The 15,090-nt window shown below is 38.9% G+C and overlaps 1 protein-coding gene across 2 annotated transcripts in view; it reads left to right on the top strand.

The window, feature by feature from the left end:
* DDC (dopa decarboxylase) overlaps positions 1 to 15,090 on the top strand; it is a 76,933-nt gene that overhangs the window by 10,854 nt on the left and 50,989 nt on the right. The window contains exons 1-2 of one of the 2 annotated variants that reach the window (XM_056331925.1): positions 4,925 to 5,056; positions 10,857 to 11,090. In XM_056331925.1, coding sequence (XP_056187900.1) covers positions 10,890 to 11,090 — 201 coding nt within the window. In that variant the 5' untranslated portion in view covers positions 4,925 to 5,056; positions 10,857 to 10,889. Of the gene's footprint in view, positions 1 to 4,924; positions 5,057 to 10,856; positions 11,091 to 15,090 lie in introns of those variants that run through there. The other variant, XM_056331924.1, reaches the window with a different exon arrangement.

Consider the following 15,090-nt stretch of genomic DNA (forward strand, 5'->3'; position numbering starts at 1 on the left):
CTCAGACTTTACCCAAAGGAATGTGACTCACTGTCACTCAGTCTTCAGAGGAAGAATACAATGGTGGACACATCTCAGACCACTGGGGGATCATGGGTTTTGTTGTCCAGCAGCAGGACTTGCAGCTGCTTTATTTTATAGGCAATATCTCATGTGCTGTTACACTTCCCTGTTCCATAATTGATGTCACCACATCCTGGCAGCAGTGTTTGGTGGGCAAATAGTCTTGTCACAATGCTGAAAGGGAATCTTAGCTGTACTATGATGCGGGTCATCACTTCCTGGTGACAACCACACTTGAAAAGGGGAAGAGAGAAGGAGGTGATAAGTGATCAGCACGCTTATATTTTATGGCCATTTGTCTTAGGAAGTGATGTTGGTTATGCTAACCGTATTACCAGGGGTGAGGAGCAGGGCATACTGATCACACGGCTCTAATGGAAAGCCTCATCTTAGTGTAAATGCATCTTCCTAAGCATTTACATAACATAACAGTTGAGGCATGTACATATATCACTGCCACCTCTGAGACAGAGACAATAACCCACAGAAGAAGGTAGCAAACATTATCTTACTCATTGCTTCAGCTGTGAATGAGTGTCCATGACCAGGGAGACCTGTGGATGTGGAAGATTCAGTTCCCACTCAGTTCTTCAGAGTCTTTGGTCTGTGATATGTGTAAAGTAATTTCTCTTTCTTGGAGAAAGTCCAGGTACTCAGTAACTTTTACGTTATATTAAACATAAATTCTCCAGGAATTTGGCATTGGTCTTTTCTAGAAAGGTGCTCATGTTAGCACAGGACTGAAGGGTAAGCGAAGACACCTTTGCAACAAAGCTGTCAGGGAGGAAGGGCAAGAAACACCGTATGATCCCTTGCCATAGTACTAGCTGTCATCTCAGACAATTGAGCACCAACATGCTCTTTATGAGGAGATTGCAATGCTGTTCTCATCCCAAAAAGAATGACTCACAGCTTATATTGGTGGTAAATGCTCTTCCAAGCTTACTGCAAGCAGTGCATGGTATTGCATAGTCCTCATGACAATGCATTAATCACAGCCACTGACAAAATGTCTTCTGGACCAAGCGTTATGTGATCTTTGAAATCTTTGTAAACAGTGATCAAAACAAGTCACTTGCAGAACAAACACTGCATTGTGTTCCCCCTGTATCTCAAGCCATCTTGTTCCTCATACCTCACCTTGGTGTGTCTTTTCATCCACAAGTGGACTATTCCATTCATAAACTAACTGCTGTAATTTGCTTTTCTATCTCAATAGCACATTTAAGCCCTGATGGCAGTTCATCTATGAGCCACAGCTTCTGTGAGGCTCACAGTAGTCAGTGCTTGAGAAAATTCTTTCTGTGAGCTGGATGAGTGCCCCAGCAGTGCCTACACCCCTAGGTAAGCACATCATCTCAGCTCACAGCAGAAGCTATTCCTATCTCTGTATTGGAAGAGCCTGCCTACTGTGATTGCAGCCTGCTCTCACTGTCTCTGTGACTCTTCACAGCCTGTCAGTTTTTCTATTGACACTTTTTCAGTTCATCACAACCTCTCTTTTCTGTAGGCTTGCTTCTGTAAGAGTAAAGTGCTTAGGCTGCCTCAAACTAGCGAGTGGTACGTTAACTCCTCTGAAGCTGTGTGTTTGAGTCTGTGTCCATGTTCACTTTGCTAGCTGTTCCTTCTTATCCTCTTTGGTTTACCTTCACAGGTTCACACAGACAGCAATATGGAACTGAACAGGGAAAACAAGTCACATAAAATATGCATGAAAGATAAGATAGATACTTTCCCAGTTTGTCAGCTCTGTCTGAGATTCATCTCCTGGCTGATCTGTTGCAAAGTCTACTTATGTTCTGCAGGAGACTTAGTTTTTATCCTTGTACAATGCAAGTAATCCATCTATTTGTGTCTGAAGGCTTTAATTCTTACTCTCTTCCAAAGGAAATGCAACCTTATTTTATCCAGAAAATTGTTCATTGCACATTTCTGCTAAAATACTTGCTTCTGTCTTGTCACATCTTTATGGCTCATGCAGATTTGGACCATGTTTATGGAACATAAAAGAACTTTTAATTCTAGTACATCTGAGTGATTCTTAGAGGTTTTTTTTCTTTCCTTTCCCTTTTTGTAGATTTTTCCCCCATTACTGGTATTGTTACTTTCATGGAAGAATATTTTGGGGAAAAAAAGACAAAGACTACTGTTCTTTTTTTGAAGGAGCAAGAGTGAGAGAATCAGAAGAAAAGGCCTGCAGCCTCCAAATAGCATCCTCGAGCTACAGATAAGGAGTAAACCAAATATGAAGCAACAAACTTGTGGTTTTTCTATGCTTAGGCAACAGTGACTGTTCCTTTGACACCAAATGTTCAAAACAGGCACAAACTTTGTGCTACTATGATTCCTAATTAATTGTTTCAAGTTATTTCCTCATATCTAAAATGTTGATGATATCTGAGTCAATTTAAAGCCATTCATATTATAGCTTAGAACACTTTTGTTCAAATAATGTTAGGCTCAGTGGTCTACAGCACAAACATATCTTGACCAAATTCAGTAACTAGAGGCTCACCGGGAGGCTAGCATGAAATGGACGTCATGCCATTCAGGTGAGGGAAAATAAAACTGAGAATAAAGCCATCTAATTATAACTGGACTGAAGGCCTGGGAAAACTGCTTTTTAATTTCTAATCTGCATTGTATAATGATGGAAGAGGTAAAAACTGTTGGACATTGGGTACAAACTGTTCAGCTCCCTCTGCTTTGATCCATGCCTGTGCACAGGGACTGGCAATGGGACTACAAAGTGACTGATAGTACATTGTCTGCATCACTCTCCAGTGCTGTGCTGGAGCCTCCTGTTCAAACACGTTATCTCTCCCAACTTGTTTGCAAAGCATAGAGTTTAGCAATGGTAATAAATTGGTACCATTTCTGCAGGGGCACAGAATCATTATATGTCATCATCAGGGTGATGTACATCCACGTACAAAAACATGTTGAACCCTATCTCATGTTAGCTGTAAATAATATGATCTGTTGCTTACTAACAAACCCCGGCCTTCAAACCTTTTAACATCATCTGTTATTTCTCACACCTGGTATCTTGAATTTTGACACAGTTTGGCAGTAAAGGGGAGATCTCTAGTCGCTGTGTTTCAGCAGTAAGAGAAGCTCTCTGTGGAAGAGCTAACACATTGAAGGGTCTGGAAGAAATTTGCAAGGCCACAGCAGGTCTCACTTAGCCAGCACCTGTAACAGAAAAATTAATAATCTTGCTTTTGTCCACCACAGAAAGATTCTGTTAAGCAAAGATTTGTGTATTGCCAACAGTTGATGAGGAGAATTATGAAAAGTAGTATGAGCCAGAATTACTAGAAGTATAGGGAGACATGGGCTATTCTTTTTAGAAGGGCATTTAATTCCTTTTTTCCACCTTGCTTATTTTATCTCTCACACTTTATTTTCTTTTTCTTCCAGAGAAATAAAAAAACCCCATTTTAATATAAATTGTAATTATTGCTCGGTCACAGCAACTTTTAAGGTAACTTACAGGTACAGCAGAGAAGTAAAAACACATCAAATGACTTTGAATGGTATTTCAACACTCTGATTAAACCAGCATTTTATTTTAAAAAATGTATTTATTTCATTTTAATTTCCATTTTTTATTTCCTTTGAAAGTGATTTACCTTTTGCAAGCCATTTGGGTGAAACATTGAAGTTAGAATTGAGGTATTTATGTTTACTAGAGGCATCTTCAGTTTCTGTATCTCTTACACCCTTACAACACATTTTGCATTTTCAGCCTTTTCAGTTGAATTCAGGGAGAAATAAAAAACAGGAAAAAAAATCTCCAAAACACTTTCTTTTCTTATGGAGTCCAAATTTGTCCAGCCTATAACCCTGCACACTCAGGAGTTGATTTGTGGTGGAAAACAACTGAGACCCCGCTGCAAGTGGTCCTGGGATTTCTTGATCTTTCAAGATTATAGACTAATCATTACAGCAGACGCAACCCAAAAACTCAAAATGCAAGTCAGATCACAGAGTAACATCTAGCAGGACAAAAGCGATAAACCCCTAAAGCCCATTCGTGGATTTTAGGTCCTGTTTTTATTTTGACTAGGCTTTTTCAGAATTGTGGCAGAGTTGTAATTGGCCTTATATCATTATAACAGCAAACACAGCCATGAGAGTTTTAAAATATATGACAGCCGGAACATTTTCCTCCCTCACAAAAAGGTAGGCTGTAATACTGCAGTGCACTGGAGACCAGTCTGGGAGCAGTGGCAGTCCCAGATCTCCTGCCACACTACCTGGCTATAAACTATTCAGGACTATGAAATGCTGATAGTATTTTTTAAGACAAACTTGAACTAAATAGACAATGACAGGCAGTTAGCAGTATTCATCTAGGAAACAGAACTCCCCATGAAACTTGTAGAGCAGGGAAACAAGTCTTGAATGTTTGCTATTGTTTTTAAGTATACATATGATGAAAGAAACTGGAAAAAAGTTAGATACAGCACATCTGAGAATGTTAATCTCACATGTACAACCTGTTCAGAGCTTGCAGTCACTTGAGTAGTATTCAACTGTAGTTGTGTTTCTTTCCTGAAAATAATGTTGCACAGAAGTGGTTCAAAGCACTCGCTGTTGCAGCAGCAGCCCAGCAGACTTGTCCCGGAGCGTGTAACTCAGAGCGGGAGCATGTGAGCAGCCACCCACTGCCAGACTTGTTAATGGGCTTGATGGAAGGAAACACACACCACAGCTAATGCAGGCAATGGCCGTTTCTCAGTCGGATCCGTTTGCCTTTCGGGTAGGATTTTTTTGCTAAGTGTGTTTTGGAGGAGGTGTGGGAGGAGGGGGAGATGCGGCTGCGGCATGTTCAATGCAAAGCAGTTGGCTGTGATAGGCTGAGGGGACGTGGGTACTGTGCCTATATATGCTGGCAACGGCATCCTTAGCGCTGTATAGCTGTCACAGAGAGCAAAGAAAGACAGTGAGAAAGACAGAGGAGAAGGAACCACCTTACCAACTTGCTGTAAGTAACATTCTTTGTCCTTAAAGCTTTGTGTAGGTACATTTGGATTAATGCAACAATTGCTTACGTAGAGTGGGTGCTCAGCTCATAAACAGCTAGCCTGTGTTATTTTAGGGATAATCCGGGATGCTCAAAAAGCATTTCTTTTTAACCTAAGCTTGCACAATGTAGTGTGCGCATCTCATTTTGTGTTTGCTTGCTTTTACATGTGATGTATGTCAGCTATAACTGTTTATGTACATTAATGCAGAATCCCATTTATCCAAAAGTTTATATCTTGCCTTTCCAAGTGCAACAGTTCTGAACAACTCAGCAGACCTTGAGAAATAATCTGCCAAATACTTTGAATAATAAAATTTTCAAGATAAATTCAGTGCATGACTTTTTAATGTAAGGTTTTCCTCAGAAATAACCCTTTCCAATCCCTATAGTAGGACTTCAGAAAGGAAAATTACTAAGCTGCAGACTGTGCCAGTGACACAATAAATAAAACCAGAAAGTTATAACTGGAAAATGGAAATTTCAAATGAAACGTAGTCTGTAACACATATACCTAATTTGTGCAAAGGAAGAAGTACGGAGTAGATACAGTTCCTTTTTAGTCATGCTGAATCCTACAATCATTATTCAGGCAATACTCCTATTGCCAATAGTAGAAGTTTAGCTTAGCAGTAGCAACAGCTGCAAAAACCTTCAGCTGAGCTCAGTAACAGAAAGTCCTCCTGGCTTTAGGAGCATCAGTGTAGCACCACAAGCCTTTAAAATATATTCTGTAGCATCAGTTGGCAGATTAGTAAGTGCACTTGTCTCATTTATTCAAAAGATACACAGTTACTACTTTTTTTGAGCCGATGCAGCTATTAGTTTAAGGTGCTATTAATGTGAGTATGCATTTTTTCCTTTCTGTATTTAATAATAGGAGCTGCTAAAAGATTTCATTATATTATCTGGTTTTTATTTTACTTTGAACTGGAGAACAGGCACTCAAAATCATAATAAGTTGAATATACCTCTCTTCACTTGTTCTCTTTTCCTCTTTTTTCCTCGTTTTTTTCTCTTTTTCTTCTTCATAGCAAATTTCCCTAGAGTTTTAGCTATCTTTTACATTTATATTTAGTTAATACAAAAGATAGATTCTAAAATTATAGCCAATACTTTTAAACAGAAATAATGAATAGGCTGAGTGTCGTCTATGTAATATTATACCTATACATGTATTTAATACTTAATTGTACATAAACTGCTCATTTGTATGGTTCAGTTTCAAATAAAGTAGAAAATGGTCCACAAATGAACGTTATACTGAGAATACAATCTAAAAACTACTGACGGTTTTTAGTAACTTCACTAAAATATGATGTTGCCATATTGTAATTTCAGTACACTGAGGAAGAAAGGTAGTTTAAGCAAAGCAGCAAAAGATATGTCGACTTTAGGTTGTGTAGCGTACTTGTCCTGTGACAAATTCCAGCAAAATTAAAGAGCAAAGGGTTTATATATGAAGGGGGGGTGGGGGTGGAATAAAAGATACATTGGTATAACTTAGTTTAACATGATTGTTCTTGTTTTTTACCTGAAGTTAAGAGCAAGACTCAGTCTTCTCCAGTAAAGTAGGACTTGATCTGAAGAAGTATGCGGTGGTGACAATATTCATTGATTCTTGCTGGGAACAAAAGTACTCAGACATAATATATGCTTGGAAAAAATGTATTTTATCAATCAGAGTGAGGCTGTCATGAATACAGACTGTGCTTAAAAAGCGGTAGAGGTTGATAATTAGGTAGGGTGCCTCCTGAGAAGCTGTGCTCTCCTCACTTGGGTTTCAGCTGACAGATGTTGAATATGCTGAAATTCATCCTGGGAGCAGTGGGATCCCTGAAAGCGTGAAACCTTTCTCACATTTTGTGGGCCTTCAGGAAAATAGACCACTATTAAATACCTTAGAGGGAGGCTCAGTTTCTCTGAAATTTCCATTTAGTTTTGGAAGCTTGGAATGCATTATTTTGCAGTTTAAGTCCCTTTGACTTCAGTGGATATTTTGAGTATGCACAGATTGTAACACTCAGCCCTTTAGAAAATATGGATGCTCTCAAACAGTCTTTTCATTTTAGACCCTAAGGGCTGAGTTATCTCAGTTATTTTGCTTCTGAGAAAATCATATTCTATATTTTCAAAACATACTGGCATAGAGGGAAGGTCTCTATGCACTGTGTTGTTGCATTGTGTATGTGTTGTATATGCGTGTGAGAGGTAGAAGGAAATACTCTGTACTAGAAGAGAGGTGAAGTAGTTTGCATTTTTATAATACTAACTGGTAAGCATTACAATTGTCAGGTATTCAGTCTACTGGATGTGGCTTCCATAGTAAGTAATACCTTCAAGCAGATGAAGTGAGGTCTATAATGAACAGTTGAGGAAGAGAATAAAATTAGGGATGAGAGTGTAATTGGGTCTTGTCACTCACAGAAGAACAGATATAAAATAGGAGGTGAGAAGGAAATTTTGAATGACCACTGTGTTTCTGCAAGGAGTATGCCTTCACAGTTCCCAGTGAGATATGTGTATTACAGTAGGTAAGGAATTTTCAGGCAAGGACTTTTAGGAAAGAAGAAGCATGGATACATAAAAATAGACAGATGTTTAGATAGGTTTTAATTTCTCAGTATTGTCTTTAGAGGAAAGAAGAATGAAATACTTCACTTCAGATTGAAGCAGATTGATGTCACTGGGTCAAACTGAATTGAAAGTTCATTAGAGATTAACTAGATACTAGCTTATATTAGTTTATAACACTGCAGCCACTATGGCAGATTTAGGATGGGTGGTTCATTCTCCCATTCCTTATGGTTAAGCTTCCTGGTTCAATTACTTCTCCCATGCAAAACCATGGTTTTCCCCAGTAATTTAATTTTTTATCCTGAATTTTGAGAATGCTGTTGCTACAATGATTTATGATAGAAGTAGCACAGACAAAACAATGTTAGGATGAGCCAGCAGACCTCCAGTTCTGGGGAAGAACTATAGTTAGCAAGGCAAGATAAATTAACAAATAAGATCTCAGTGATTATCTAATATGTGTATTTTGTCAAACTGAGGTGACAAATTTCAGATGCATGGTCATAGGTGGAAACCACAGAATGTGTAGCTCATGTTTAGACCTAAATTTTATTTACATAACCCAAAAGAAATTTTTCCAAACTGGTAATAATAAAAATGGCATTAAATTATATCAGCATATTATATAGGAACAAGATGATGCAAATATTACTTGGAATAGAAAGAAATTTCAAATAAAAAAAAATCTGGGCAGTAAAAGAACAGTCACAAACTATATAACATAGTATCTATGTTGTAGTAATACGATAAAGTAAATTTATTTTTGTCTGAGTGTTTGTAAGCTGTTTTGAGCTTACACATGATGCTATTGAATTTATGCCATTTGATTTATATTTTGGGAGAAGACCCAGCAATCCATGGAAGACTATGTTAAATGATGCCCTATATTTGATTTATACAAAGTAAAGCTAAAGAGAAGTATAGTGGTAGTCTCACCTGTTCTGACATTGTACTGACAGTTCCTTGGCCCTACAGATACTGAATGAGATATAATCAGTTGAACTGAGCCATGTGTAAAAGTCTGTAGGAATAACTGTAACTCAGTGGTGAGCAACAGTACAGCTAGAAACACCAAGTCCTCAGGTTCCGAGTCAGTTCAGTCTCAGGCATGTTCCACTAATTTGGCAGTCATGAGTTAAATTCTTATTTTCACAGCTTTCATCTCTGCAACCAGAGAAAAAAATAGTTTCCCACATGTGAGTTCTTTAGTGCATACTATAGGAATGAACTCATGAATAAAGTAGCATAAAAGAAACAATGAAGCATAAGTTAAGGATTAAGTTAGAGATAGTTTGAAAAAGAAGTGAAACAGTACAATATTTAGATTTCTTGTGGCAAAAATAGCTAAACCAAAGAATTGAGCCTTGGGGTGTAATTAGATTGCTGCTACAGAGATGCATATTCAGTTCATGCTGACTTATTTAGAAAGTTTATTAGAATTCTGAACTGCAATCAAAGATGTGTTAAATGAAAATGCACGAAGATTTGGGAGGTATTGAAGAAATGGCATCATCCTGGTTGTAAAGGAGTAGAAACAAAACTACTTGCTTAAATGCAGTCTTTCAAAGAGGAGATGACACACAAAGCTGCCCACCAGAACCCTCTGAGGACTATAATGACTACTGGTAATGCATTTCCAGCAACTTAGTAGCAAGATCTGAGAAGGGCCCTAATTCCCCTTTCAGAAAGGCATAGAGAGAGCCAAATAAACACTTACATGATGGTTAAAGAGAGTAATAGAACTCTTAACAAAACAGCAATAAGAACAGCTATTCTCCAAGGGACTGGAAGTCCCTACTGTGCAGATCCTTGCTTTCCCAAGTGGTTGATGACCTACAGCAGCATCCTGACTTCTCAAATAGCAGCAGGAGCTGCTCCACACAAATCCCAGAACCCCTATTTGTGGCAGCAGAGATGTCTCTAGGATGATGATTATCAACGATGTCTTTCCTTTGCAATGTGAATGTTCTGATTCAAATATAATAAAGCCCAGAAGGGTCTCTTAACTCAAAATGATGTTCTCAGTTATAATTCCTTAGCACAAATAATTGTTTTCTAAGAAATTGTCTCTTAATTACCTAATATTCACATTGTGCTTAATATAATTACTTCCTTACAAAGTTGAGATCTGAAGGTATACAAACTAAGCATTCTTTACACCAGCAATAACTTTGTTTTACTGGCCAATTTTCATATTAGATCCCAAGGAACAGTATCACTCACTCAGAGTGTACAAAGACTCTTGGATGCTTTATAGGCACTGTGGTCTCAACCTTGTGTTCACTGAGCAGTCAAAATGCACAGCCACATACAGTAAAAGAGTTGGGTGGGCCAAGATGGCAGGAGCAGGCACCCTAGCAATAGAAATTTGTTTGCACAGCACTTTGCAGGCAAATTCCAGCTCATGTCAGCTGACCTACATATCACCTTGAGTGGGCTCACACAGTCTCTGCCTAGCTCAAAGTACAACCCAGAGCTCCAGCCTGACATCTTGGAAATAGGGACAGCCCCAGACTGAGTTTCCTCACATCTTCCTGCAAAATACAGTACAGATAACTCTAAGTGAATTCTAATTGAAACCTCAGTAAGAAATAAGGTGATAAGGTGTTGTAAATGGAACAGCATGTGCATTTACAGTGAAAGAGTAAAAAAGCTAAATCTTGAGGCCAGACAGGAGGCAAGAAGTAGATGAAATGACAGGGCAGCACAGTGGATCACTGTGATAACTGTGGTTATTATAGATTATCACAGAGACACATAGCATGCTCTTTTCTTAGACTTCTTTATAAGGCAGGAGGGAGTTGATTATATGCCACATGACAGTGCCACATCCTTGTGTCAACCAGCAGCAGTAGGGATTAAATCTGTGATTTCTGAATCTTCATTGACGTGCCTCTACTGCTCTGCTGTGCTAAAGATACGGCCTATCTGTTTTAAGCTGATCTACGTCATGACCTAGACATCAAAGACTGAACACTGTGATTTACTTCTACATAATGTCCAGCAAATATTCGAGTGAGCAGAATGCAACACTGTCTGGGGCTTGGCCTAATAATATGCAGAAATAAAAGTGTGTGTGGTCTTTTCAAAAAGGCGGTATGAGTAATCCTGTAAGTCATTTGGGTAACAGGTTTAAAACTAATAAAATTTCCTTTCAAAAGTGACCTTCTTTTTTTTTTTTTAGGGTTTTCCTGATAAATCCTGAACTCTGATACCCATGGATGCTGCAGAGTTCCGCAAGAGAGGGAAGGAGATGGTGGACTATATTGCAGATTACCTGGAGAAGATAGATAAAAGACAGGTGTTCCCAGATGTGGAACCAGGCTATCTAAGGCCCCTCATTGCAGACTGTGCACCTCAGGATCCTGAGAGCTTTGAGGATGTCTTTAAAGACATTGAGAAGATCATTATGCCAGGGGTAAGAAAAATGAATCTGTAGTGTGATGTTGAACACTGCAGTTAAGTTTTCAAAGACTTTAAGGAAAGTGTGGTTTGAAGGCTGCGGCAGCTAGACCTTACAAACATAAGTACCCACACCGATTAGCTTGTAGAAGGCAGAAGTCTGCTTTATGTCCATAGTTAAATATCATCTAACACTTTTTACAAGTAATTTTTTCTGTTCTTGCTTGAAATAAATAATTTTTTTGCTTCATGCGAGGCTTGCTTTTGGAAATAATCCCTTTTCCTCCCTTGGATTGGTTAATGCAAAGCTTCATAACTTTCAATTTCAAAAGCAAAGCTTCATAACTTTCAATTTCATGTGATATTTTTGCTACTTGCAAAGCACAGTAAATATTTTACAAAATGGGATTTTTATTAGTCTGCTGTGCCTAAAGTGTTCCTTCAAGCTGATCTTTAAATGTTAAAATTCTCTTAGGAAATGTCTTTTTATTAAAGAGTTGACTAGAAAGGATTCTCTCCAATACTTGTTCTGTTGACTTACTCTCCTAAATGTCAACTTCTAGTACTTTTTAGATCAGTGTTGGACAGACAATGCAGAGCAAAGCATCTGTCAATTGTCCAGTTCTGAATCTTTCTTGGTTTTCCACTCATGGTATACCATTTTTATTTTAAATATATGCTTGTTTTCTAAGGCCTCTAAGTAGCTTGAAGACTGGATTAGTAGAAAAGGTTAATGAGGAATCTCTCCTTTGGATCTCTGCAATAACCACTTTGGGTTGCTTCTCTGGATGTAGCTAGGTGATATGATTGCGATGTGACTGGACATGGAGCCGCCGCTCTGCAAATGTGTTCAGTCAGTGTTCTATAATACAAATTCCTTTTCATTGACCAATGTAAATATTTGATATTCAATATGACTTTATCTTGTTTCCCTTGGAGCCAACCCTGCTGTCCTTTCACAGGCAACAGTTCCACCGAATTCAGGAAATCTCTCCACTCTTCCTAAAGATTTGTTTATGAAGTCTTGAATCCAACAGAATTAAATCAGTGCAGATTAGATAAAAGAATTACATCCAACACATGCAAATACTTTCATTGCTGCTCATAGGTACAATTGCCTTCTCTTTTTCATTGTAAGAAAATACTAACCAATATTTTTTTGTCTGTGAAGTAGAACAGAAAATAGTTTGCTTTGAACACTTGAAAACATTCAATAAAATAATAAATTAAAAAAATCAGAGATGAATCACTTGAGAATAGAAAGTGAGACATTGAATTCCAATTATGTCATCAACATGTCATGTTCCCTCTTAACTAAATTGATTTTTTTTCTTGGTATTTACATTCCCTGCAAGTAAATTAACTTTTAAAAAGTGATACATTCTGAAGAAGAAATATTCTATCCAAAACTTTCCTCTGGTGTGAAATGTTAGTGTTTGTGACACAAAAAGCACAAGTACATATATTACAGTTCTTATGGTAACTCTGATTCTGCCTGCATTGTTTATGCTAAATGCTGAAGACTCACATGAGCGCAGAATCACAAAGACGTAGTATAGTAGAGGTTGGATGGCACCTCTAGAGATCATTTGGTCCACGCTCACTGCTCAAAGCAGAGTCAGTTAGAAGAGGTTGCTCAGGACCATGTCCAGCTGCCTGTTGAGTGACTTCAAGCATGGTCTTCACAATCTCTCTGTAAGTTCAACCACCTTCAGTAAAAAAGCTTTTTCTTAAGTGGAATTTTCTGTATTTCAGTTTGTACACATTTCTTCTTGTCTTGTCACTGGATACCACTGAGAAGAATCTGGCTTCATCTTCTTTACACCCTCCCATAAGGTGTTTATTACACATTAACAAGATGTCCCCTGAGTTTTCTGCAGACTGAACAATCCCAGCTCTCTCAGCCTCTCATTATATGACTGATGCTGTAAGTAATCGTCTCCATGGCCCTTCACTGGAATCACTCCAGTATGTCCATGTCTGTCTTGTACTGGAAAACCCAGAACTGGACACAACATTCCAGGTGTGGCCTCATCAGTGCTGAGTAAAAGGGAAAGATCACCTCTTTTGAGCTGCTGGCAGCATTTTCCTAATGTGGCCCAGGATGCTGTTGGCCTGGTTTGCTGCAAGGGCACATTGCTGGCTTATGTTCAGTTTGTCCACCAGGACCCCCCGGTCTATTTTTGCAGAGCTGCTTTCTAGCCAGTCAGTCCCCGGCCTGTACAGGTGCAGGGGGACTATTCTTCCCCAGGTACAGAATTTTGCATTTCTCTGTTGAAGATCATGATATTCCTGATGGTTCGTTTCTGTAGCCTGTTGAGGTCTCTTTGAATTGCAGCATGATCATACAGTGTATCAAACACTCCTCCCAGTTGTATACCATCAGCAAAACTGCTGGGGGTGTCCCATCATCCAGGTCATCAATGCAGATGTTGAACAGTACTGGCCATGGTATTCATGCCACTGATCACAACCCTATGTCTGACAGTTTAGCCCGTTTTCACTATGCTGTCCACTTATCTAGTCCATGTTTTGTCAATGTGTCAGTAAAGATGTTATTGGAGACAGTATTAAAAGTCTTAATGGTATCTTGTGCTCTCCCCTTGTCCACCACATCTCTGTGATCTGAAAGAGATCACAACGCTGTAACAGCACACAGCCTTCTAGTTCCTCTTGTTTGTTCCCCATGCGTAGAGGTGCTTCAGAGAGGCACCCACTTGTGCTGATTTCCCAAAAAAAGATACAAGAGCTTCCCCCCACAAAGCTGTCCTCTCAGCACTTCCTTATTTATGTGCATACACTTGGGGTGTGCCTGCTTTAGCCCTACCTTGTTTTCAAGATTGCTATTGTCCTCGTTACACCCTTTGCTTGCCAACTTGGTCCACCTTGACTCTGGATTTTTCTCTCCTTCCCTTATTTTTGCTAATTTAAATCTCTCCTTCCAGGTTAGTGAGCCTGACTGCGAAGATATTTTTGCCCCAGTTATTCAGGTGGATCCCTTCTAGGAGCTGATCCTCAAGGAGGGTCCCACTAGTCTTAAAACTGGGCTTCTTCATAAAGAATAATACAACAGAGGTCATAAAAAACCCTTGTTTTGCCCATAAGCAATCAGTGGCCCATAAGTTATTCTTGTTTCTTCCATGCTGACATCTTTACTGCATTAGTTGTGTTCAGATATTTGCTACTGATGACTGAAAGTGTGAAAATGGTGTTCCTTCAGAGGAGTGAGGATCAATTAATTGTACAAAGCAATAACATAGTATCCATTGCTGTCTTTACCCTATAGGAGAACAAGCATTCATAATTGGTAAAACTTTACAGAGACACCTTGTGAAATTGGATGTAGACCTTTAAAGGGTAGTCCACTAAATGATAATGACCATAATGGTGCTAAGTTCCTAACATTAACACAGAGACTGAGGGAACAACTGCTGAACTCTGATCCCCACAGCAGGAAGCCGAGGTGGAAAAGATCTGCATATAAAAAAAAATCAGTGGGAGTCACCCTTCTCTCTCAGACTTTTCTCTTGAAATTTATCTCCTCCTTTTTTAGAGCCAAAAATGATCAAGCTTAGTTGTAACTGCAAATAGCAGCACTGAAGATGCTAATTTTCCTCACATTGGACCCATTAATCTATGAACTTTCAGCTGAAGTACCTATCCTTAGTGTGCGGTAAAGGAAGACTCTTGCTTAGACTAAGCAAGATACAGAAAGACAGACACCCTTATAAGAAATCTGGGAAATAAAATGTCTCTGAGAAGCATTAGAGTGGTAATTACTGAACCCAAGACACTCGTGTATCGCTGTTTATCAGCAGAGGGCTGGAAAATCAAGCATCAATTATGTCACGCTCTTTGCAATATTTGTCTAAGTGTGTCTGTTCCAACATGGTGAAATAAATTAATTTTACAGCTGCTTCAAGAGAAGGGGGAAGGGGAGTCAGGAGGAAGAACCACAGCTGTACTTGCCCTAGGGCTTTTGGCTTTTTTGCTTTGTGTGAGTGGTGCAAGTGGAA

This window comes from Falco biarmicus, chromosome 3 (assembly GCF_023638135.1).
Source record: "Falco biarmicus isolate bFalBia1 chromosome 3, bFalBia1.pri, whole genome shotgun sequence".
In the NCBI taxonomy this organism is placed as follows: Eukaryota; Metazoa; Chordata; class Aves; order Falconiformes; family Falconidae; genus Falco; species Falco biarmicus.